This window comes from Acomys russatus, chromosome 23 (genome assembly GCF_903995435.1).
Source record: "Acomys russatus chromosome 23, mAcoRus1.1, whole genome shotgun sequence".
NCBI classification, from domain to species: domain Eukaryota; kingdom Metazoa; phylum Chordata; class Mammalia; order Rodentia; family Muridae; genus Acomys; species Acomys russatus.
Window position 1 is genome coordinate 2,397,212 of NC_067159.1, and position 24,881 is coordinate 2,422,092.

Consider the following 24,881-nt stretch of genomic DNA (forward strand, 5'->3'; position numbering starts at 1 on the left):
TCAAATCAACTTATTGTGACATATTTTCTGTCTTTGGTCTTGGTGCTCTCTTAGCTGACCTCCTACTCCGTCCATTAGACATTAGTGTTAGAAGGATGTGGTTAGGAACCCTTTGGTCAGTGGCCATCTTGGATAGGAACATGTATTTATGTATTTATATTGGTACTGCCCTGTGAGCCACATGATGTAGCCAGCACAATGTGGAGTTTCCAAGGTTTCTTTTTCTTTTCTTTTTTTTTTTTTTAAAGATTTATTTATTATTATGTATACAGTGTTTTGCTTGCATGTACTCCTGCAAGCCAGAAGAGGGCACCATATCACATTACAGATGGTTATGAGCCACCATGTGGTTGCTGAGAATTGAACTCGGGACCTTTGGAAGAGCAGGTGGCGCTCTTAACCACTGAGCCATCTCTCCAGGCCCCCAAGGTTTCTTTTTTAACTTCCTCAAGTGTAACTTTATCATTTTTGCTCCTGATTTACTGAAATACCTTTTGTCGCAAAGCTATTTATAAGAACATTTCTGGGTCATTCCAATTAGCTACTAATGGTTATTTGTTTATTTATTGAAGAAAGAACGCCAAAAAACTCTCTCCCCCACAATAAAATAGCCAGAAGTTTCTTTTTTAACCTCTAAGGAATTAATCATTAAAATTTTAATTTATTTTTATTTTGCATGTTTGAGTGTTTTGCCTTTATGTATGTCTGTGTACCATGCACATGGCTGGTGCCTGAGGAGCCCAGAAGACAGGAGTGGATTCTCTGGGACTAGAGTTTCCAGTCATGGTTGATATGTTTTTGAATGGATGATCTGATTTGATTAGTATAACTGACCGTGTACCTCTTAAGTTCATTACTTAGGTAACTTGATCATATATTCCGATTAACAGGGAATTGCATTAATTCAAATATTGTTAACGTTCTTTAGAATACATTTATTTATCAGGTAAAGGAAAAGCATGTGTGCTATGGTGCACATGTAGAGGTCAGAGGACAACTTTGTAAAGTTGGTTCTTTCCTTTCACCTTTACATGGCTTCCAGGCATTGAACTCAGGTTTCCAGGCTTGCAAGAACACACACTCACTCTCTGAGCCCTCTTACTGGGCCTCAGGTGTTTTTTACGTACTTTGATTTAGAAATATATTTTTAGAAAGGGTTAAACTTTATTTTCCTGCAGACTATGATCTTGACTTTGTGATTACTCTTTTAAGCTTCTTTTATGGTAGCTGATCTCACAGTTGGCTTTTACTTCTCTCTGTATTTTTTGAACTGTTGAACATATAGGGTAAATTTTATTTTTGAATTACAAATCAATCTTTTGTATCTACAAAACAATCAATTATTAGACATTAATGGGTATATTCAAATAATTTCACTCATAGGGTGGAGTCTACATTCTGTAATAAAGGCTCACAGGCTCTGTTTTGTGTGAATGTGGGACTCCAGGAATCTAGAATATTTCCAGTGACATAAATAGCCATTTCTGAAAATTCTCTTTATAGTCAAACACTGCTTATGCTACCATAAACTTAGCCATTTTCCTATTCTTAAAGCATAGATGGGGGTCCCCAAAGTTCTATCCTAACTCGCTCAAACCTCCTTGCCTTCTAGATTTTTATGAGACATATGAGTATCTATGTAATGGGATGAAAAACAGTGTGGTAGATACCTGCATTGGTCTCAGGATATTTTTGAATTCTTCCAATTCCAAATTGCCTTGTAACACATTTTGAGAGGGTCTCTCTTTCTCCTCAGTAATTTTCAGAATCTAGCAGAGTGTTAACACATACTAACCACTCCATGAACACATGATTGATTAACATTAACTGGAAAACTCTCTTGATCTGTGTTCTGCTTGTAAGTATCTACATGGTATGTAATGTGGGGCTGCATGCTCATAGTTGCTAATTGATCAGCCTAGTTGATCTGCAGCTAATCACTGAATCCCCACTCAGTCTTTTAATTTCTGTGATGTAGACCTGGGCCTTCATTCTTTTTCTTCATTTAACCTGGTTTGTTCCAGTAACTTTCACGCTTGCTTCTAATTGAGGCTTCCTGGGTATCTCTTGCATTGGAGAGGATTCTTACACGCTTTACGTCATTAGATATGGAAGATATTCTAAAAGTTTCCAGTTTGGTCCTTTCCAGGGAACAATGGGAAAATAGATCTTTTGTGGTCAAGTGACCTGGCCAAAAGCTATGTGTTAATTCATTTAGTATCATATTTTGAGTCCTTGTCTTGTTCCGGACAGTGTGTTAAGGTGTGTGTGTGTGTGTGTGTGTGTGTGTGTGTGTGTGTGTGTGTGTGTGTGTTTGGGGGGATCTCTTATTTCCTAGTTCCCAGCCACAGTCTTCATTTCTTTTTTATTTAATTAATTTATTCAGATCACAACTCAATTGTTATCCCATCACTTGTATCCTCCCGTTCCTCCCTCCTTCCCGCTTTCACCCTATTCCCCTCCCTTAGGACCTCCTCCCCCACTGTATGGTCATAGGCTATCAAGTCTCATCTTGGTATTGATAGCCTGCTTATTCTCTCTTTGGTTGCCATCAAGATGGGGAAATAGAAGGACCCAGAGGGTCCTAGAAACCTACAAGAAGAACATCGTGACGGGTGGGTCGGGGCCCAAGAAAATCTGTTCAAACTATTGCACTGACCAAGGACAATACAAGTAGTAAAAATCGAACCCCTACTCTGGTCTACCTATGGACAGGATATTCTCCACAGTTATGTGGAGAGTGGGGACTGACTCTGACATGAACTCTGGTGCCCTATATTTGACCACAGTCTTAATTTCAGTCCCTCAAGTGGACTATTGTTATGTAGTGTGGTCATTTCCCCTCCTGTTCCCCTTCCCAACCATCCAGTGATGAAACCAATGCCTAAAATTTCTCCTGGACCCTACATTCAATGCCTAAGTTCTCAAAAAGTTTGTTTTATATTTATAGCACTTAGTGGTGAATATATTTTAACACCTTGATCATAGGTAAGGTACAGTTACTTGAAAAACTTTTGAGAAGTTTTAAAACATGTTACTTTTACTATCTGTGATGTACAAGGTACTTTTGGTGTCACAGAGACAAAGGCGACTTGGAAACTCGTCTCTGTCTGTGGCTGAGTGTGTGGCATTACAATTCCTCTGCTACTAAAGGACATCTAGATCAAGCTAGGGTGGACATTTGTCACTCAGCAGCAACTCCATCTTAGACCTGTGCTGGATTTAAAAAAAATCTCTGCTTAGCCCAACACATAAAACTTCACTCATACAGGTAGAGCCTGTCTGTAAAACCTTTCGGTGATTTTTAATCAGGATAGATTCTGGACTGAAGACTATGAGTAAAATAACACATTTTTTGGTCAGAAACAACCTATATGTAAGAAGTAGGTTGATCCTGCAGCAATGCGATTCTATTCAGAAGCAATGGATGACGACTTCAGAAGATTCTCTGGAAATGACACTTCACTTCTTGTAGGCACTGTCATCTCTATGAATGATGGCTGCTGACAGAGATGATGTCTGGACTTGGGAAAGGAAATAACTGGGGCTGGAGAAAATGAGATGTGCTTTTTAGAAGCCTAGAACTCAGTTATAGGCAAATATGAATGGCAACAAGATGGCCTGGCTTTCTGTTTCATCCTTTTCTCATTTTTCTAGTGCCAAGATCGGACCCTTGGCAATACTGAAAGGCCATTTGTTAATAGATATAAGCATACAACCTCAAAAGGAGGCACACATGGCCAAAAAGTATGTAAAAAAAAAGTTCAACATCATTAACAACTGGAAATCAAATCTATAGTGACAGATTAACTATTCCAGCAAGGATGGATATTCTAAAAAAGATAAGAGATAACAAGTGCTGGCCCAGACACAAAGAAAAGAGAACCTCTGCATATTTGGCATATTTGTTGGTGAGAATGAACATTAAGTATAGCCATTGTGAAGAACATTTCTTAAAGTGGAATTGCCATATGACCCAGTGATCTCACTATTATGTCCAAGAGATATCTACACTTAGTTACAATAGCCAAGAAGCGAAAACAGACTATGTGCCTATGTGTACAGAGAATGTGGTACAATGAAGTATTACATCACCATAAAAATGATGAAATCCTGCCATTTGCAGCAACACAAACAGACATGAAGATCATTAGTTTCATTATAAGAATCCATATACAAAAAGACAAGCACTGCAGAATCTTACTCTAATGTAGAATCTAAAAAAAGGGATGTCTTAGAAACTGAACGTAGAATGGTGGTTATCTGAAGCTCATGAGAGTGCGAGTAAGGTAACTCCATCAATGACAAATAGGTTATGCTCCGTAAGTTCTGGTGTTCCAGATTTTAAAAACATTTTATTATTATTGTTTGTGTGTGTGTGCATGCATACATATGTGTGTGTGTGTGTGTGTGTGTGTGTGTGTGTATGAATATCTGCCATATGTATACAGCTTCCTTGGAGGCTGGAAGAGGCCAGTGGATCTCCTGGAGCTGGGGTTACAGGTGATTGCACACACACAATAGGTGAAGTACAAATGGTCGGTAAACATGAAAAAATATTCAAAGCACTAGGTCATTAGGGAAATATAAATAAAATAATATTGAAATGCCATCTTACCTGAGTCAGAATGGCTATCAGCGTCAGAAAGTCTGTTGCCAGATTGTGTCTTATGGACATGACAGAGAAGCTACACTCATGGAATCTCAACAGTGCGGCTACCTAAACAAGACCTGAACAATGACACCACCAGCTGACATGCCAGTGTGAATGGAGGCATCTCACAGAGTCCTGCCTCTAGATAGAGAGCCATAGATAGTTAGCAAACTGCAAAGGGAGAGGTAGCTGTACTTCCCAGGGATAAGCTCCCTAAATGTTATTGACCACCACGTAGTCAGCCCTAAACCCATATATATATAAATAAGCAGCAATAAATGGACTTATCAGGCTGCATTTATTATTTATTTACACATATCTATCAACATATATCAATAATAGTGAAATAGAAGTCATGAATTTGAGAGAGAGAGAGAGAGAGAGAGAGAGAGAGAGAGAGAGAGAGAGAGAGAAAGAGAGAGAGAGTTGGGGGCATGAGAAGGGTTGGAGCAAAGACTGGAAGAGAAGAAATAATGTAATTATATTTTAATTAAATAAGAAGATAAAAATGACAACACATTCTGGTAAGGATGTGTGAGAAAGGCAGAATTTATATACTGCTGGTGGAAAACTGAAAGTAGCCAACTCACTACAGAAATCAGTATGAAGATTTCTCCAAAATCTAGAAATGGAACAACATATGACCTAGCTATACCCACTCTGGGGGTAGACCCAAAGGATTGTAAGCCACAATGCTAAGCAGATACTTGCAAGTTCATGCTTATTGCAGCACCATTTATCAATAGATGAATAAACAAAGAACATGCAGCCCATGTACACAATGGAACCTAATCAGCCATAATGAAGACTGAAATCATCTTGTCTGCTGGAAAACGGGTGCAACTGGAGATAATCGTCATATTAAGCAAAATAAGCCAGACTCAGAAAGCCAAGTATTGTATATTTCTCTCATTCACGAGCCTTATCTATGGATTTATATGTATATGCACACACACATCTATATACATATTTGTAAATAGATATATGAGAATGGAGGAAGGAAAGGACTAGAAGGGATATGGGGAAAAATGGGAAAATACAGGGGAATTCATAAGGTCAAAACAGATGGTCTGCTGGGAAGAAAGTAAAAATGGCATTTATCAAAGTATTACATTGTTCCCATAACCTCTACTCACGTATTTATTTAAAGGGAAAATAATCAGAACCTTTGGTGTTAAAGGGAGGGATAAACAGGTCCTTTCAGCTTGATATCATTTGATCTGCAAAGAGTATATAAGGCGACCTGAACGTGGACAGTCTTAGGACTTAGGAGTTTTGATAATAGGCTCCTAAAAGTAAAGCTTCGACATTTTGGAAAATTTGATTGCAGCCCTCTCCTTCTCCCTCTTAGCACTCCCTCGTCTCTTTTCACCCACCCCTTCTTCCTGAGGACAGAAGGCACAAGACAAGCTCATGTGGTCTGGACAATCAGATTCAGCTTTTATTTGCTCTGAATCCCACCTTCCTGTTCGGATCACTCCTCCCCTGACCTACACTTCAGAAACTAATCAATGTGTCTCCTGACCACATTTCTTCCCTATGTTTCAACTGCTTTTGCTAGTAACTTTTTCCATATGGTTATGTCCTTGCCTCACAAAAGAGTTTTCTTTCCCCTCCATCAAAAGTAGTCTGATTGGAGTTTTAGGAAAAACCTTTTTCTCAAATATGTGACAGACTGCTTCTAAAGATGCCAACCACGCTTCATTGTGTTGGTGACCAGGGACTGGATAGGTGGAGCAAATATAACTAAGTGATGGCCCTCGAAATGGAGAGTCAGGGAATGAGAGTGAGGAGCGATGAGTCAAACAGTCCAATCAAGACCTAGAGATGGAGTCCGACTTTATGGTTTTCACAAAATGTGCATTTATTTTTTCACTCCGGTTTGGCCTCATTCCCTTCAACATGGTATTCTTAGTATTCTTTATTTTGCTTGTTGCAATTTTCTTCACTTGTTGCTAAAACTTACTAAAATGCCAGATGTTATGTTGGAAACACAGAACCTGAAAGAAGGCTGTAAATCACAAAAAAACAAACCATAAAATAAACAATAAAATTCTCCGAGTGCTGTGCTCTGAGCTTCCTCGCTTCAAGCCTGCTTTGTTCACTCCCCTTCCAAGGCCTCCATGGCTCCCAGACCTCTTCTTTTACAGCCAAGCGTGGGGGCAACTGGGCAGTTTCTCACCTCGGACTTGATTGTTCACTTTGCAGATTCTGAGCAGAGCACTGGGTCAGACTCCGAGGTGCTCACTGAGCGGACCTCCTGCTCCTTCAGCGCTCACACCGACCTAGCGTCTGGTGCTGCAGGCCCCGTGCCTGCTGCCATGTCTTCCATGGAGGAGATTCAGGTGGAGTTACAGTGCGCCGACCTCTGGAAAAGGTTCCATGATATTGGGACTGAGATGATCATCACCAAAGCAGGCAGGTAAGGATGCTCCAACGAGTGACCAAATCCAAAGATACGGAAGTAGGCCCCATTACTCCCACTGCCATTTTTTACCTGTGGTAAAACTCAGTGAAGCTAAGCCTCTTGCACTTTCTTTTCTGCACCTGGATTTTCTAACATGGTCCTTCTGTGTTTAATATTTTGCTATTTCCTTCCAAGCACTCAAATCTAGCATCACTTCTACCCTCACAAACAGTTTCCATCTTGAAACATACTTCATCTAATTCTTGATACATAATAGATTAAAATTAGGTCCAAAGCAAGTACTTACTCCCTCATGCATCATTTCAAAGAAAGCTTTTCTAAAACAAACACAATTTCAATAGCTTGTATCTTCCACGACTAGAATACTCCAATATCTTTATAAGAATGAGGCTTGTGGCACTCATTAAAGTAAGTTTATTGATTCATCGTGTTTTGTTTTTGGCTTGAAATTATTACATAAAATTTATGATCATTAGGAGAGTCTCTTGTGAAACCAGTTACCCAAGACAATAAATAAGTTTGGAAACCACAGTCTCTCTTAAAAGAGAAGCCTTTAGTAAAACCATGACTTTACTACCGTCCTTCAGTTTTCTGTAGCTACGAGTTTATTTCGTGCTGGACACTGAACATGTACATGGTACTTAAGCGTCACAGGAATTCTACAAAGTGAGATATGACTCTTCCTTTTGGATGCAAGGAAAAGAAGGCTGGAAGAGACTAAGCAGCTTGGTGAAGCCATAGGTTATTGGTTGGTAGCTCCAAAATTCATGCATATGGGTTGTTCTAAAATAATGATCATAATTATTTATTACTCTACCACATTAATATTTATATTTTTTGCCTCTGACTCAAAATGAAAAAGATTTAACTAATACTGAATTTGAATTAAGTCTCCAAGTAAATAGGAATAGCTAATGAAATTAAGCATGACCATACCATTTTTATATTTTCAAATTATACTTAAAAAAAAAATATATATATATATAAAACAATGGGAGTGCTTGCACATGATTTTTATGAAAATACTCACTAGGTTTAGCTCATCTCAATGGATGTAGAGAAACCAACACATTCAATAGAACATCTGAAAGCCACTGATTAAATGAACCTGACCTCCTCCTTGACTTTTTTCCCTCTTGGTGTCCTCATTGCTTCATAACTTTCCCAGTGACTAAAATGATTATTGTGTAGATCAGTTTTGAGGAGAGTTATCTTCAGTGCCATCTCTTATTATTTGGATTGTAGTGTTATCCTCTTCTACCTTTTATGGAAATTTGGTGATAACAAAGCAATTGGAGGAATTTTCTTTTTCTAGAGAGGTTAAACACAGAGAGGTAAAATATTACAATTACTTTCTGTCTAGAATGTTTTTCAATTTGGGTTTTTGTATGGTCAGTAGGTCTATGTTTGCCATATAGTCCTGTTACTGATACCATCCCCTACTCTACACACTTTGGAGACCAGTAGTGCACCCCAGCCTTTAAGTGTTTAATTTTAGGATTCATGTGCATATGTTTTCACAAAATTCTCTTGATTATTGACAATACCAACATACTATGTAGTGTTGACTACATAGAACTAATATGTCTTATTACAATTAGGGAAACCTTATTTGCCAATGATATTTCCCTACACACCAAGCTGTCCCCTGATGATTTGGAATGATTGCAGTCTACAGAGCCCTCAATTTGGGGACAACCAACCAATTTTTGTAATCAGCACCATGGACAGAGGTGTGTTGGGATTAATGGATTTAGAAGACAGATAAATTGAGACCTAAATTTAACCATAACATTAATACCAAACACAGCTCATTTTATGGTATATGAAAGGTACTTTATTTTTATTAAGTTATAACATATTTTTGTATAAAGTACACTAACACAGAGAACAGGCAGTATCTGGAGAGCTCAGAAAATTAAAACAGAATTTTAAAGCCTCTGCTGTGTTTTATGGAAGATAGGAGTGGAATGACTTTACCCAAAGTCATTTTAGAATTTGAGCACTTAGGGTTATATAACTGTTCCAGAGAAAATATCAAATTAAAAATATCAAATGCTCTTTCTTTCGGTGTAGCACAGCCTATGTAGGTGGCCAAGAAGAGGCACATCTCAGCTCCATTTGTAAGGGAGAGGGGTTTCTCTCTGTCTCTCACCAGATGCCTCCTTGCAAATAAAACATAGAGGGGGATTGAAATTCATTGCTGTGAAGAAGGCAATTACTGACCTGTGTTTAAAAGTATAGACTGAGGTTCTCAGATGTTTGGAAGAATTAATGTAGATCAAAGTGTGTAACTCATAGTGAATGTTATTAAGTGTAGCCACTCATCACATTTTATTGGTAAGACTAAAATTCGAGGCCTCCTAATTAAAGTTGTGAGGATGGGAAGAGAAAATATAAACCAACTGGAAAATAAAGTGCGAAAAGAAAGAACCCTTATGCACTTGGTGCAACTATTTCAGAATTTGCCGCCATCCCTATCAAAGGTCTGTTGTCTTTCCAGTGTGATTCTCATAGCACAGATTTGCTGCCAGAAACACATTTACTTTATGGGTTACTTTTCCTGAATAAGGAGTAAATGTGAGACTTGTACAGACAGCCTTGCACACATTTGCAAGATGGCTGTCTGAGGTCAGGGCATGGTCTACGGCTGTGAAATGGAGCAAAGCCAATTAGGCCATATGTGGCTCAAGCTTGTGACCTTGACCTCATTAGCACCGTGGTCGACTCAGCTCTATTAACTAGCCCCAGATGGTTAAGCTTAATGTAGCATTTTGTGTACAAGTACCCTAGCGCACACTCAGGGCAATCTACATTTTTGAATTGAGCACTTTCTAAATGTCTTGTTTGATGCAAACAGGCTTGGTGTCTTTACTTTCTTCTTGGGATTTTTGAGGATAATGGCAAATTTTATTCTAGACTAGTTGAAATCCAATACCTCTTTTGGGCTGTGCCCTCTCCTCTCTTCAGTTATGAGAGAAGCTGTAAAGTGCCACATCCTGACCTCACTTGTTTTGGCAAGTTTAACAAGCCATTGTGGTGGAAGCAAGGTATTGCCCAGAGGCCACTAGACTTCATTTGGTATTTGCTCCTTATTCCACAGGCTCCTTCCTCTGACACACACGTTGACAGCCTGAGAAATTGCAGGAATTTTTGTTCGGTTTTATGCACTAAAAATAAATAAATAAAAAAGTTGCTGGTCCTTTGTTTGGAGACTAGGAATGCATTCATTTTATTTTGTTATTTTTCATGAGAAATTAATTTTCAGTGGTCATTTTCAAATAAGCTCAGTCTTTTACATATGCACTAAAAGGTTAATTAAAATATAAAGCAGAGTCATGAATGAACTGTTTGAGTGTATCAGTCAGGAGGTAGCTTAAATTTGAGCTAAGAAGAGATGCTGTTTCAGCAATATGAGCCTTCATCGTGGCTTGCAGTGCTCATTTATACTTAATTGTAGTAATTAGTGAAATAATAATTAGCCACCTCATTGGAATTAGTGGATACTGGGTTTTTTTTTCTTTTCTTTTTTTTTTTTTTTAGTTTTTTTTTTTTTTAATTTATTCTTGTTACATCTCAATGTTTATCCCTTGTATCCTCCCATTCCTCCCCCCCCCCCATTTTCCCATTATTCCCCTCCCCTATGACTGTTCCTGAGGGGGATTACGTCCCCCCGTATATTCTCATAGGGTATCAAGTCTCTTCTTGGCTACTTGCTGTCCTTCCTCTGAGTGCCACCAGGTCTCCCCCTCCAGGGGACATGGTCAAATGTGAGGCACCAGAGTACGTGAGAAAGTCGTATCACACTCTCCACTCAACTGTGGATTTTTGATGTGCTTAAAATACCCAGTAAGAAGGCACTCTAACTTGCACCCCAGTTTATTTTCCTGCTCTCTTGTGCTCATGACTTCATTTATCTTCACAGGAGGATGTTTCCTGCCATGAGAGTGAAAATCACTGGCCTGGATCCCCATCAGCAATACTATATAGCAATGGACATTGTGCCTGTGGACAATAAAAGATACAGGTAATGGCTCTGGAATTGTAGACATCACCAATATGCCAAGGCAGTTCTTTAAACTTGTTAGGCGAATAAGGGCAGAGGATACGCCAATGGTCTGTGTGGTAGGGTACCAGGAAGTAAACTAAATACAGAAAACGAGGGCTTAGTAAGTGTGTCCTCAACTCCTCCCAGGTCTCTGGACACAATGGGATCTTACAGTGTCCCCTACAGGAGCAAACATTAAGTGGCTTTTTCTTGAATCTGAAAGTAACTGAGGTTATGTTAAAACGATGTACACATTGAATGATATGATTTGTGAAATAATAAATGAGTTGGAACTTAGGGCTTTTTCTTGAGAAGGAAGTAGACCAGAGTGATATTTTCAATGAACATCTGATATGCAACTCTTAAGAAGATGACTAGGAACAAATAGGGGAATTGGAAAAATTGTAAGAAGAGACTCTTATCAGGGGAACAGCTGTCCTTAATTTGGGTGTGGGTGAGTCTGATGAATAACTTTGTCTCAGAACTATCTCAATATATCCTCCAAGTCTTTTTGATGGCATAGATATTGTCGTTACAAAGCAATGGTGGCTTGCTCAGTGTCTTGAGGCCACAGTCACATTAGAGGTGCATTTTTGAAATGTCTAACTTATGAGAACATTGCTCCAAGTCTGTGAACTTGGAGGTAAAATATGATGGGGAAGTAGGAAGAGAGCGTTGGCTAAGAGAGGCATGGACCTATATGGTAGGGATCAGGAGAGAAAACACTTGCAGTAAGTAGAAGAGACTCGTGGAAGCCATAATTCGGTCTGAGTGCTTCTGTTTGCCAGAGTTCAAGGCCCATGGAGTCCTTTAGAACTGAAACGTAAGGAAGTGCCAGATACATGGGATGGGTCTTGAGGACCACAGGGAAATTGGTAAGCTCTGGAAAAACAGACCTCCTTTGCAACCATCAATATCTCATGTACAGGAGCATTATGGGAAAATGATGTGAACAATGAGAAATTTCCCAGCCAGGTCCGTTAAAGGGAACACTGGGGATATTTGCTGGTGATTATGGGAGGTGTTACACTCACACAGGAAGCCCTTCATTCTTGTGGAAATGCCTTGCAGAATTCAGATGGTCAGCGAGGAAATGGTTAATGAGCCAGAGGCTAGGAGAGTCCCTGTACATGGCTGCTTTTTATAGGACAATATGGAAGATGTTTTTAATAAGGAACCAAAATCCTGAACAAGTGGCTAAAAAGATTATATGGTTTGCATTTGAAAGGTGAAAGGTTGCAGTAAAATACCTTTTCTTTAGCTAGACACATGGATCCAGGATGCCTGTGCGTGGTACAGCAAGGGAGGAGAAAAAGTGACTCTGAGAGTGTTTTCCTCACAAGAGCTGTGACTTTGATCACTAACCCTAACAGTTCTCTGTCACCCCCTATTTAACCCTATTGTCCAGTTCCATCTCAATTTAATGTTTTCTCATTATCTACTTTTTTTGTTTTTCCCTAATTATATTCTCTGTCATTCCCGTTATTATTTTTTTTATTGTTATCTCGTCATCTTTCCTTTTTCCTTTATTTGTTTCTTGGGCCTTCATTCTCCCGAGAAACCGAATCTAAATTCTCTTCTCTCCTTCTGTGTCTCAGATATGTGTATCACAGCTCCAAGTGGATGGTGGCTGGCAATGCTGACTCCCCGGTGCCTCCAAGGGTCTACATACACCCGGATTCCCTCGCTTCTGGAGATACCTGGATGAGGCAGGTGGTTAGCTTCGACAAACTCAAGCTGACCAACAATGAGTTGGATGATCAAGGCCATGTGAGTTAAAGAACTTCACTAGCCCCTGCTCCCCTTTTCCCCTTTTGCTTTAGAGCTTATTCACCCCAGGCTCCTTCAAATAGGTAAAATAAGAATCTGTGTGCCATTCTAAATAACTAAGCATAAACTTTTTTCTCTTCCATTTAAATGTCATTTATTACAAATCTAACATTTAGCAAACATCTGCTACTCATCAGCTTATGCTTATCAGACAAAGTTCTTTTTGCTCCAGGGACTGAAAGCCCAGTAAAGGAGGTAAGACAGAAACACAACAGATTTAACACTGGCAAAAGAAACCACAACTTGCAACTCAGTAACTCACAAGGAGATACCTAAGAGAAAAAAAGTGAATGACAGTTGTGGGTGATTGGCTGAGAAAACTGGATTTACGAAAGAATTACAAAGCTTCTCTAGTATAATCGAGGCAACTTAGGTTATTACTTTCTCTCTGGCAATAAAACATGTGCTGGGTTTTCAGTCAACACCAGCATCCATCTTGGTTGCTATCACGATTTTTTTTTCAAGGAAATAGCAGTTTCTGAGGTGGCAAGATCCAAGATATGCCACTTATACCTTCTGTGACGTAAACGAATGCATACAAGTCCAATCAGTGCAAAGAACGATGTGTAGAATTTAAAGCCAACACAGGCACCTGCTGAAAAATTGAAGGTGGAGGGGAAAATACAACACATGGCAGAGGCTGAGAACGAGAACGGGTGGTCCGCATTTTTTCAGTCAAACAAATGAACCACACCTAATAACATCCGCCATGAGTATAGCCAATCATATGTTTCCAGGTCCTGCTACCCAGCAGCTTAGTTCCCGCCGGAACTGAACACACTGGTTTCTAGGCCCCGATGCATCCCACCCTTAATCTGTCCTCCTCTTGCCATGCTTCCTGATTTATCGTGACTTATTTTGCACGCAAGCATGAAAAGATGCAGGAACCTTAAAAGTCACCCAACACCAAGTTCTCTCTTCCCACTTCAGATCATTCTGCACTCGATGCACAAGTACCAGCCTCGAGTCCACGTGATCCGCAAAGACTTCAGCAGTGACCTCTCACCCACCAAGCCCGTGCCTGTGGGGGACGGCGTGAAAACATTCAACTTTCCTGAGACCGTGTTTACCACAGTCACAGCCTATCAGAACCAGCAGGTAAGAGGGCCAGTGTCAGGGCGAGGGGTGGGGGTAGGGGTGTGTGGAGGGGTGGAGCTTATTGACTCACAGCTTTTAAAGAAGCTTTATCCTGTTTCTGCTGAGGAATGCTTAGTTCTCAATGTCACAGAAAGGTCAAAATGAGAGGCACCAGGCTTCAACATTTTTTCTTTCTCATACATTACATCCTAACCACAAATAGTCCTGTCCTCTCTTCCCTCTCTTCTAGAACCTTTTCTCCTCCATTAAAAAAAAAAAAAAAAAAAAAAGAGCAGGCCTCTCAGGGATATCAACAGAACATGTCATAACATACAGCAGTAAGACTAGGCACAAACCCTTACATCAAGGTTGGATGAGGCAAACACTAGAATGAAAAGGTCCCCAAGGGAATCAATGACACCCCCCACCACTCCTACTGTTAGGAGTCCTACAAGAAAACCAAGCTACTTATACACAAACATATACACAGAGGACCTAGCTCAGACCTATACAGGGTCTGTGACTGTTGCTTCAGTCTCTGTGATCCCTCTGTGCGGTCTGCTTAGCCGACTCTGTGGGCCATGTTCTCATGGGAGAGACGGGAGTCTTGCCGCACACAGGAAACACTGGCGATGACAGTGTGGTGATGCCCACTGACAGCTGGCATTGCTCTACATTTAGGTCAGGAGCAAGCTCCTGTGTTGTCTTCATGTCTTCCCATGTTTGTGGTCCTTTCCATGTCCTGACAGTGCTCGCTGTGTAGGGTTGATTCTTGCTCCTTTCTGTGTGTATCTCTCTTCCGTGTGACCTCAAAGCCATCTGGCCAGTAAACTGTAAGACTCAGCACTTTATTTCCTGACTCTGTGCACTTCCATGCAATCAACAGCCACACCAGGGATCATTGACATGTTGTTTCTGGCATATACATTTACTCAGTAGGTATTGAGAAATTACGAGCTTCCTGTCTTTGTAGAGAAGTAGAGCTGGTTAATGGAGTAGCTGAGATGGCTGTTTTCTGTACCAAGGGCTTTAGTTAAGAGAACGACATGTAAATACAGAATGATAACAGAGTGGAATACTTCAACAACAAACATGGGGACAAAGAATTTCTTGATTTGTAGAGTAATAAAGTTTTCCTGGAAGTATTGATCCATTTTCTGACACACACACACATGAAACAATCAGCAGACTGACACAGAAGACATGTGGATAGAAGAGGGGCAGAGGCTGTGGCAGGGCTTTACTGTCTTAGCCTAAACGTTACTCGGTTTTGCTTTTTGAAGAAGGTGTCTAGATGAATTTATAAGCGATCTTACTTTATGAAGTTCTGTAAAATGTACAATCAAGCCATTTTATATCATATTTTATAACTGTCAATTTGTCTGATTAGTAGAATACTTTCACTAGATGGATCCTTTGCTAAAACAGGGAGATTTTGGTTTGTTAAGCCTGTACATTAGCATCCGTTCATTTGGGATTGACTGGAAGCAAAATGAACTTACATCGTTATTACATTTGAAGCCTTTGGACCAGATGTTCCACTCTGTGCTCAAAACAATTCAGGAAAGCATCTGATAATTGCCAAATGCTTTCTTCGTGCTAGCTAGGTGATAGTGGTGGGTTTTTTTGTTTTGTTTTTGTTTTTTGTAATCCATGTCTCATGTGAAGAGGATCTCTAGCTCTCCAAGTCTATCTGGGTAACATTCCTTAGAGGGTCTTTACTCTCTGAGGAGATTAAACACTCTGATCATCAAACTTTCTTTTGAAGTCAGCTCTATGGCGATCAGCATTTGAACTTCAGGACATACAAGGTAGAAAAATACAGAATACTGAACAATGAGCACAGAACTATTTCATCCAGGTCTAAATTTCTGAATGAAAATCAACATCTATCATATCTCATCTCTATTAACTTAAAACATCTATCTTGATCTAAAAACATCTTAATTCCTAACCAACTAAGGTTAATTGAAAGACTAAACTATCTGGTCTGCAACCCTATCAGAGATTTGAGAAGGAATAAACTTAAACACCTGAGTGAACTGGAAGTGCAGATTAGCAGCTTCCAAAATGAAAAAATGGCTGAGACAGATTGCTGCCTGAACAGTCATTCTACCCTCTCTATAACGTTGGAGCATCATGTTCAGCCTTCTGGCCCAATATATCTGACAGACGTATTTGCGAGGCAGGAACTATTGAGGATTTGCTTACCCTGTCTTGGCAGAGTCCGGCCATCGGCTCTGCCTGCATCCAAGCTTGCCCCTTTTTAGGCAGAATTCTATCTGTGGCAGGAACAACATCCAGGTTGATTTTACAGGCCATGAGAGCTATTATTGTAACCCATCAGGAAATTAGAAGCTTCCACTTACTTTGACAATGAAGGGGGAATCCAACACAGGTACCCGGTATCCCTTTCATGACTCCATTTTCTCTGGGAGAAATGTCCGGTGTCTGAGTACATCTCACTCAGATGTGAATTTTGTCTGCAGGTGAGCTGAGGTGGGACAAGAGCATTGGTTTAAGAGTGTGAGATTCCATAGCAAATACATCCATTTGACTCTGACCGAAACACTGACAAATTGTGTGACCTTGAGTAGGCATCTTAACTCCTTTCATTTTGTGCCTCCTGTCTCCACAATTATGCCTGCCTCATGGAGTTATGTGGGGTAGTAGAGAGTGTCCATGAATCATCCAACATTGCCATACGCAGAGTGTAGAAAGATGTGGGGGAAAGGGCAGCATAGAGGCAAGTTGAAAGAATGAATTGCTCATTAGGGAAAAGTAGATTGTTGGGATTTGGACAAGGAGGATTGTCTCATGAAGGGATTACAGTGAGAAGGCTACTGCTTTGATCTTGGGCCTTCAGGCAAAATTGATGAATTCACGATGTGATGATGGTCATACTCAGTCCTGCTTGTGTTGAGATCGAGGCTACAGCTTTTGCCTATTTAACAATCCCCAGTTGCTGCATAAATCAACCAGCATGATTGTTTAATACTCCCTTTGGCTGTGTAGATGTGATTTAATATAATACAGTGCCTTCTAATAAAACAAAACCACCTCAGGTCCTTCCCATTGGGTGTCATGAAGTTTGCATCCTATAGATCAGCATGGGATACAAAGCAGTAATTTTCAGACTTTTTCTGAAGATCCTGGGGAAGCAGAAATTGTTCTTTTATGAGATACATCTTCTCATTGCTGTGTGCTTATTAACTTCTATGTTCAGAACAATTAATGTTTTTTGATGAAGTTTATTATGTGTCTTTTAAAGGAAATGGTCTGGAAGCCTATGAGAGAGAGAAAAAAAAAAAAAAAAAAAAAAAAAAAAAAGCCAATGCTAGATCTTCCGTGTGCTTAGAAATATGTCTGGAGGGACACAGTGAAGGAAGCCCGGTGGGAGGAGTGGAATTCAGTTGAAGTATTAGTAGGTCTTTCTAATGAGGAGCTGAGTCCTGTTGCATAGACAGCAATAGACCAGACACCTGGACGGCTGGATCGGAGTCCTACATCTCTGTGAATATCTAAGTTACCATGAGAAAGTAAAGTTCTCAGTCCGAACTTCAATTCCTTCTAGAAAATGGGTCATCTTCTGTTTTCCAAGGATGGTTGATGGATCTGAAATTATAATGTATTTCTCTTTTCTCTTCCCCACCACCCCCGACTTACCACAATGAGCATTGAGAACAACATCTTGTCATTAACCCGAGGCGGCCTAGCATTCTCATGTCTGTAACAGTTAATATGTTACAGATTCCTTCAATATGCTAGATCATATTTTTAGCAGGCCCACTCTTTGTGTTTTTGCTGTTGACAAACAAAACGTTTAAATTCTTCTGTTCGTATTTAGTTCATTATGTGGTGTCCTTGGTGACTTGTCAAATATTCCTTTTGACTCTGTTTCTTCTAGTGACATATTTTATTCTTTCCAATCTCATTGTTTGTGCCCTTGTTCTGCTCTGCCCTCCCTGCACCCTGGGTCTCAAGATAGCTTCCGACTGGGTTTCTCAGGTTCCGATCTGAGTGTCTCTCTAACAATCTCACATGATCGTAGAAGGAACTTGCTAAAACACACAATGCCAACATCATCATTTATCGGTCACAAATTGTCAATGATGCCTCGAGGCCTGAGCAACAGAGTGCAGGACCTCAACTCTTTCCACTCAGATCCTTTATGGCCAATCATTGGCTTCCATTATAGGCTCATTTTCTGTTATTCCCATGACATAATTGCGAGAGTGCAGGGAATCCAGCCGAAACCTTGTTGTTGAGCTTGTGTTGCCTTGCTATGGCAGGCAGTTTCCCAGGAATGTCCCTTTCCTTCCATCCTTTCTATCTGTGTTCTATCTACCTTTCATCTAGGTGAAGACACTAATCTCTGCCTGTAGCCTTCTTTCCTGGTTGTGAATGAGCTCAGCTTTTGTAGTCCTACTGGGGCGCTGTACCTCTTTCATAACCTTTCATTACATTAGGGCCTTAGTAGGACTGAATCTAACTTTCCTCACATTGGAGGGTCCTTTCTGAGAACAATAAAACATTACACGTGATATGGTAGAAAATGCCAGTTGGAAGTTTAGGAGCCTGAGTTCTGGTCTCCGCAGCTGGTGGGCTGCACTGCTTTGCTAAGTCACTCTTCTGCAGTGTTCTTATTTGCAAACTAATATCTGGGTCTGAGTCAGCTTCAGTATCTGGGGAGAAACATTCTCTAGTTCACTGGGAAAAAATTCAGCTACAAACACTCATGTTGCTCTATTTTGGCCTGTCTCCTTTTTTGGATGCAAAATGTTACTTATTTTATAAAATAGTGATACCAATAGAGTAACTAGGTGTTAATTTTTACAGTTGGTAGAATAAAACATTGGGACATAAAAAAGGGAACCCTCCAGGAACCCCCCCAAAATATTTAAAAATTGGGACATAAATACCGATTTCTCAAATGTTAGATCAGGGATTAGATCAGTTTATGAAAATTTAAAGCTTAGAAACCATGGTTTAGGACAAAGGATGCTTCCATAGTTTTAAAATATTTACATCTGCTTGGTGGCATGGCATTTGGCATGTGTTTCACAAGTGACTTCATTCCTAAGAGCATTAGATATCATGACTTTGCTGTTGGTTTCTTTATACACCTAGGAGTCCGCATTTTACATGGTGAAGTGTGAATTAAACATTTTTATATCCATGTAATATTTTATGCTTTTCTTACCCCTTTCTATCCCTTCCTCATACTTGTCCTCTCAGTCTATAGACTCTTCAAGTTCCTAACACACTGAAGTAATTATTGCTACTATTTGCTTTCAGAATGCCAACTTGGCAGGTCTGTGAGAGAGAAAGGTACGCCATGCCCAGAATCTCACCACGGACAGTATGTTGGTAGACTGAGAACAAAGGTGACTGAATCCTCTATTTTCCTGGAGGGTGCTGATGCCAGAACATCCCTGTGGAATTATCAAGAAATTTCCCCTGTGGTCTTTGTCTTCTCTGAAGGAAAAGACTACTGAACCTTGATTTTTTTTCCCAAGCAGAAAACTAGGTTCCAAAGAGTCACAGCCATGCTCTCCCCAGGTAGCAGGCTTACTCTTGATGAGACTTGGCTACATGGAGCAGGAAGGATGTCTGAGAGCCCTGCCAGGGTTGTGGAAACAAAGCCAACAGCGTTCGAAGCCACTTCTTATAGCCTACACTGCCCAGCCAGGTTTTCTCTAATTTGCAATTAGCCAATGCAGTTTTTTTTTAAACACACTAGTTCAAGTAGTGTTTTGATTTTTTTTTTTTCATTCTCGATAGAAAAATCTTCCGATCTGTAAGGTTAAAAAATAAATAAGACCAAGTAAGAGCAGGGACTAGGGAGGCCTTTTTAGCCTGGTTTCTGTCTGATCATTCTCATCCTCAGGTTTTTATCTCCTCCAGAGCCTGTGCTATTGATGTCCATACCATGCACTGTGAGGTGTACTTAAGTGCCTCTGTGTTACCAGACACACAAAACAAAAAAACAAAAATGCAGCGACAATGATCGAAACCAATAGTGACAAGCCCATAAACACTCCGATTTGTTCCGGTCTTCACTACCTCAGACAGAACAATATTAAGGTTAGGAAAATAAAATCCGTGAAGGACACCACCTTGATGGCATTCACACATTCTTCTTCTTATAATGGGACAAGGTGTGAGTATGATTGCTGTTGAACAGTTTCAATGGCATGAGAAGTTACTACTAGACGTTCTCCTCCCTGCAAAGACGACTCATGATCTTTGCCTATGATGCACAGGCGAACACAAATGGAACGATCTTGTCTTTGTTTTGGGTTTGTTGGTCTTTGGTTCCCATGTAACCATCCATTCATTCATCCTTCATTTATGAGAACCCCCTAGGTGCCAAATATATGTCATTCTATGCTCTACTTAATAAAATAATACATTAAATGGGTGTGGACGCTGCTTGTCAGTTAGTAAATATGGAAATAAGAAACAAATATATGATTATAGTTGTATTGAAAGGAAAGATAGGTTAAAGGTATCGTAAGTTGAAGAGAACAACAGAGACAGTAAGGCGAGTTGTCTCCTGAGCCCAGATGGGTAGGCTAAGATTTAGTATGAAGTCAGCTCCGTGTAAGGTAGCGTGCACTGTGAAGGGACTCTTGAAGGAAGGACTTGACATATTGCAGCATGGACTGCAGTTACGTTTGGCTGGAGCCTGTGGACAAGGGTAGAGGAATGTGCTGGCTCTGCAAGGCTGGCCAAGGAGGAGAGATTGAATGCTGTACCAGCGTTGTCATTGGAAAAGCCAGCATGCAGTAGGAATGTGCAAAAGCAGATCATTTGAGCTGCTTAGACTGCATAGAAAGTGGAAGGAAGAAGGTCAGTTCCAAGATAATTTAGAATAGTTTGTTTAGTCAAGAAACTACTGGCCTGTGACTGGGAGGTGAGAAGCCATGTTTGAATCTCACTGGTAAAACAATATAACGTGGAGTTCCAAATCACTTAAATGTTCTCTAATTCCCCTCTTCACATATATATAGCACACACATATATGTATCTATACATATGTAATATATAATGTATAATATAATCTATATGTAACATATATACAGTTAAATGTATAATATAATATATAATGTAATATATATAATTTGTGGAGCTAGCTTACTTAAAATGTCTTGACCTGCAATGGAGTAGTCTAGGGGAATACATACTTTTGCACTTCTATTTGACTTTAGATCTTTTAGTATGACTTAATCTGATTTAGGTTAGTTCCTTCTTCCCCCACTGGACTGTTGTTGGCCTCTTGTTGTGTGGTGCACACACAGGGGTCAAGGTGAGAGGTTTACGTGTCCTCATGGCTGCTTGTAGATTCTTATATGTTACATGGGCTCATTGCATGGGCTGTGATACATTTGTTGTTGGGTCCTGGGTGCTGGTAGGCTACGAGGAAAATGCTGAAGAGACATTTTGTTTGCTTGTCTCTTGTGTCTCTTTGTTGGTCCAGCATTCCTCCAGGTCTCATCCAAGTTCTCTGGTTTAGCTCCTGATGAGTCTGTAGCATGCCTGTGTCACAGTTAGCCGCCTCCACATACACACAAACAGCATTCATGCAGAGTCACGTTGCTAGCCACACCCTTTAGGTTACGGCTTGAATAGGAAGACTGAGGCACCAGAAATCCAACTCTTTTCTTTCCCGTTGCCTCCACTGGGGAAGAAGAAAGAGATGAGTCGGAACTTCCACCGGATGAGCACTCACCTTCCACTCAGCCTTGTCCTCCAGAGGACAGCAAGCCGAGGGCCCACCTTAAAGGTTAAACTGTACATGCTCTTCAAGGACACCTCTCCTCCTCCCTCTAAGATGAGGACTCGGTCTTTCTGCTCATTGATTCCTCAGAGTTTTCAGGCTAATTTGCTTTTGTTGGGGATCTAATTGTGACCTATGTGGTTACTATTGCGCATGTCTGCCTTTTTGCTCTTCTCGATTGTAAGCTTCTTTTGAGAGCAAAGAGGCAACACAGCCACATGCTGAGCACCCACCAAACTGTCACCTGTGTCACCTGCCACCTTTGGCACACAAAAAATGTTTGATGAATAACAATGGTCACAACCACACTCTTCATAAATCTCTCTAAGCCACGCATTAAAACTGTTGGAACAAGTACACGAGTGCTATTTTCCCCAACATAGTTGGCCCTTTTCTGTTAAATTTCCATACAGAACTCATGGCCTGGACTACACTCAGCTGTGGGAATCAGATTTCTAACTATTTCTCCCAGGCTATGAACTAGAATCTCGTTATATTTACAGGGGTCTGTGGAGGAGCCCCAAACATGGCAGTGCAACTAACTGTATATCAGAAACCACTATCATAAATGAGTTGGGCAGGATAAGCCAACTTGAAAGAGAAAATAAAATATTACAACCCCCAACTTGAAAAGAAAATATGGTGTGTGGTTTATTGCGGTAGGTTATGGAGGAAGAGAGGACCGATTTTTAAGTCAAACACAGAAAAGCAGTGACAGTCTTTAAATTCAATGCAGTATTCGCATGGCAGACACTGGGCTTCAAGGAAGGCAAACCGTTAGGCTCCTGCTCTGGTCCATAAAATAGGTGTAAAATTGCCTTTGCTACATTATTAGTGCACCATTCCAGAGGCAAGGAATGCTGGGTAGGGAACAAAGTAACCTGGGAGCCAGCGTGGCGCTTTCAAGTCAGAGTCTGTTTGTGGGAATCTCACGTTGCATTTTAAAGACATTTTTAAAGGCTGCGGCCTTGGGAAATCCCACTCTGAAGAGGTGAGAAGAATGACTAGGAAAGATCTGCAGCAGAGAGAGAGCAATTTCCAGTGTCTTACTGCAGTTAGCAGTAATCTGAGTCTTTCCTTAAATAATGAGATTTCCGGATTTCTGAATGTGCTTCTCACAAGGCGCCTTTTATTCCTTAGAGCACCCGCCCCCCCCCCCCCCCCACCAAGCCTTTAGGTTGTGTAATAAAGAATCTGGAAGATGTGCCTTTTGTGGGAGGGGACCTGGGGATTCTTGAATAAATCACTCATTTCTCTGAATCAACATGACTGCAGAGTATGCAAGCATTCTCTGGGAATCAGGAGCAAGGGCCACCAGTGAGGTATGGGAAAAAATAACTCCATAGAACCTTTTCAAACTTGAAATTTTGAAATCTCAAATTCACCTGAGAACTCCTAGGGATCAGCAAGTTGAAGCGCCCCGTGTCTTCACCTTAGATATTTTAGGAGAGTCAGATCTCGAAGAATGTGTAAAATTAAATTTCTTAAATGGGCCATGAGGCTTACTGTCCCTTGGACACCTGAGTGTCTGTGGCTTGACATTTACATCTAGTTCAGACACAAAGGTATCAAAACGCTTCCCGTGACCAAGGCTGGAAGCAGAAATACCAGGGCTCATATGGAACATGTTGTTTAGGGCATTTTCTGGTCTAGAAGCATGAGGGTGATATGTTTAATGGCGTCAGGGTCTACTGGGACGGAGACAGGATGCAGTGGAGGGGTCCGGCGTAGTAAGAGGAGCTTAAAAATGGATGGATGGCACTGAGGACTGGGCCAAGAGCTAGCACAAGTGTTTGCACTGGGTTCTGCCCAGCCTGCTAAGCTGCCTCTTTGCTCCTTTTGGGTTTGCTGACGAATCTTGGGGACTGGATGAAATGCATTTCACGTGGCCCTGTTCAGTTTTATATTCAAGGAAACTCACCCCTTTGGGTAAAAACTGAGCTGCTTTTTATGCCATTTCTACGAACATTTCAGGTCATTAAGTGAATAATTTCTGGTGGCAGGAAAAGCGCATATTACGTTGAGTGGGAAACACAGGCAATTATTTGGCTCCCTCAGGCTGATTGTCTGTTGGTAGTTTACCGGGCTGACTCAATGACTGTAACTGTTTATCTATCACTCATTCGCTTACTCAGTGTTCACTCAACAAGCATTCTTGAAGTGCCTACTGTGTATCACCAACAACGGACCTCACCACCATACGATGTTCTTTTCCTGTGTCCATCTGCACACAGAGTTTGTCACTAGTTTGGAGCAAGGGCAGGGAGTAGAAGTGAGATCACAGTCACACACAGGGCAAACCTTGGTTGTCAGAAAGAAGTGAGTCACACATCTGGGTGCCAGGCCCAAGGCTTATGTCAAGCTGAAATTTAAATCTCTAACTGAAAGGAAATGGAATAAAAACAACAGCTGTTATTAATAGAGTGAGTTTTGTTAATTTTCTAGGAGTAACACAAAAGGAAATCAGCAAATATGAAAACAACTGATATTTATTTGTTTCTTTCCAGATCACCAGATTAAAAATTGACCGAAACCCTTTTGCTAAAGGATTCAGAGATTCCGGCAGGAACAGGTAAGAATTTTGGGACAAGAAACTCATTGACTTCTTTTCTTGATGAAATTACTTTTTTCATATCTTATTGGTGGCACTTGGCTCCTGGGTACCAGAGAATGCATGCATACTCTGCAACCCCAAGGAAAAAGAAATGGGTGGCTTGTCCAAGAATCCCCAAATTCCCACCCACAAAAGATGTCTTATGGACTTTATACTTCTGAAGAATAAAACATTTCAGAAAATTACTACCTTTATGAACTGAACCTTGTAAAAAACAAGTGTCCTCATTGTATTCCTGGAAATGTCCCCCCCCCACATATACACTTCTGACTTTATTAAGGGGTGTGCTTTTAGATTACCACCCTTCTTTTCTTTTTAAAAAATAATTATTCAGGGCGTGGTGGTGCATGCCTTATAATCCCGGCACTTAGGAGGCAGAGGCAGAGGCAGAGGCAGAGGCAGAGGCAGAGGCAGAGGCAGAGGCAGAGGCAGAGGCAGAGGCAGAGG

General features: G+C 40.6%; 1 protein-coding gene across 3 annotated transcripts in view; it reads left to right on the forward strand.

Moving 5' to 3' along the window:
• Tbx15 (T-box transcription factor 15) overlaps positions 1–24,881 on the forward strand; it is a 118,383-nt gene that overhangs the window by 62,314 nt on the left and 31,188 nt on the right. For all 3 annotated transcript variants that reach the window (XM_051165992.1, XM_051165991.1, XM_051165990.1), the window contains exons 2-6: positions 6,863–7,076; positions 11,008–11,109; positions 12,729–12,900; positions 13,891–14,058; positions 24,328–24,392. In XM_051165992.1, the coding sequence (XP_051021949.1) occupies positions 6,976–7,076; positions 11,008–11,109; positions 12,729–12,900; positions 13,891–14,058; positions 24,328–24,392 (608 nt within the window). In that variant the 5' untranslated portion in view covers positions 6,863–6,975. The remainder of the gene's footprint in view (positions 1–6,862; positions 7,077–11,007; positions 11,110–12,728; positions 12,901–13,890; positions 14,059–24,327; positions 24,393–24,881) is intronic.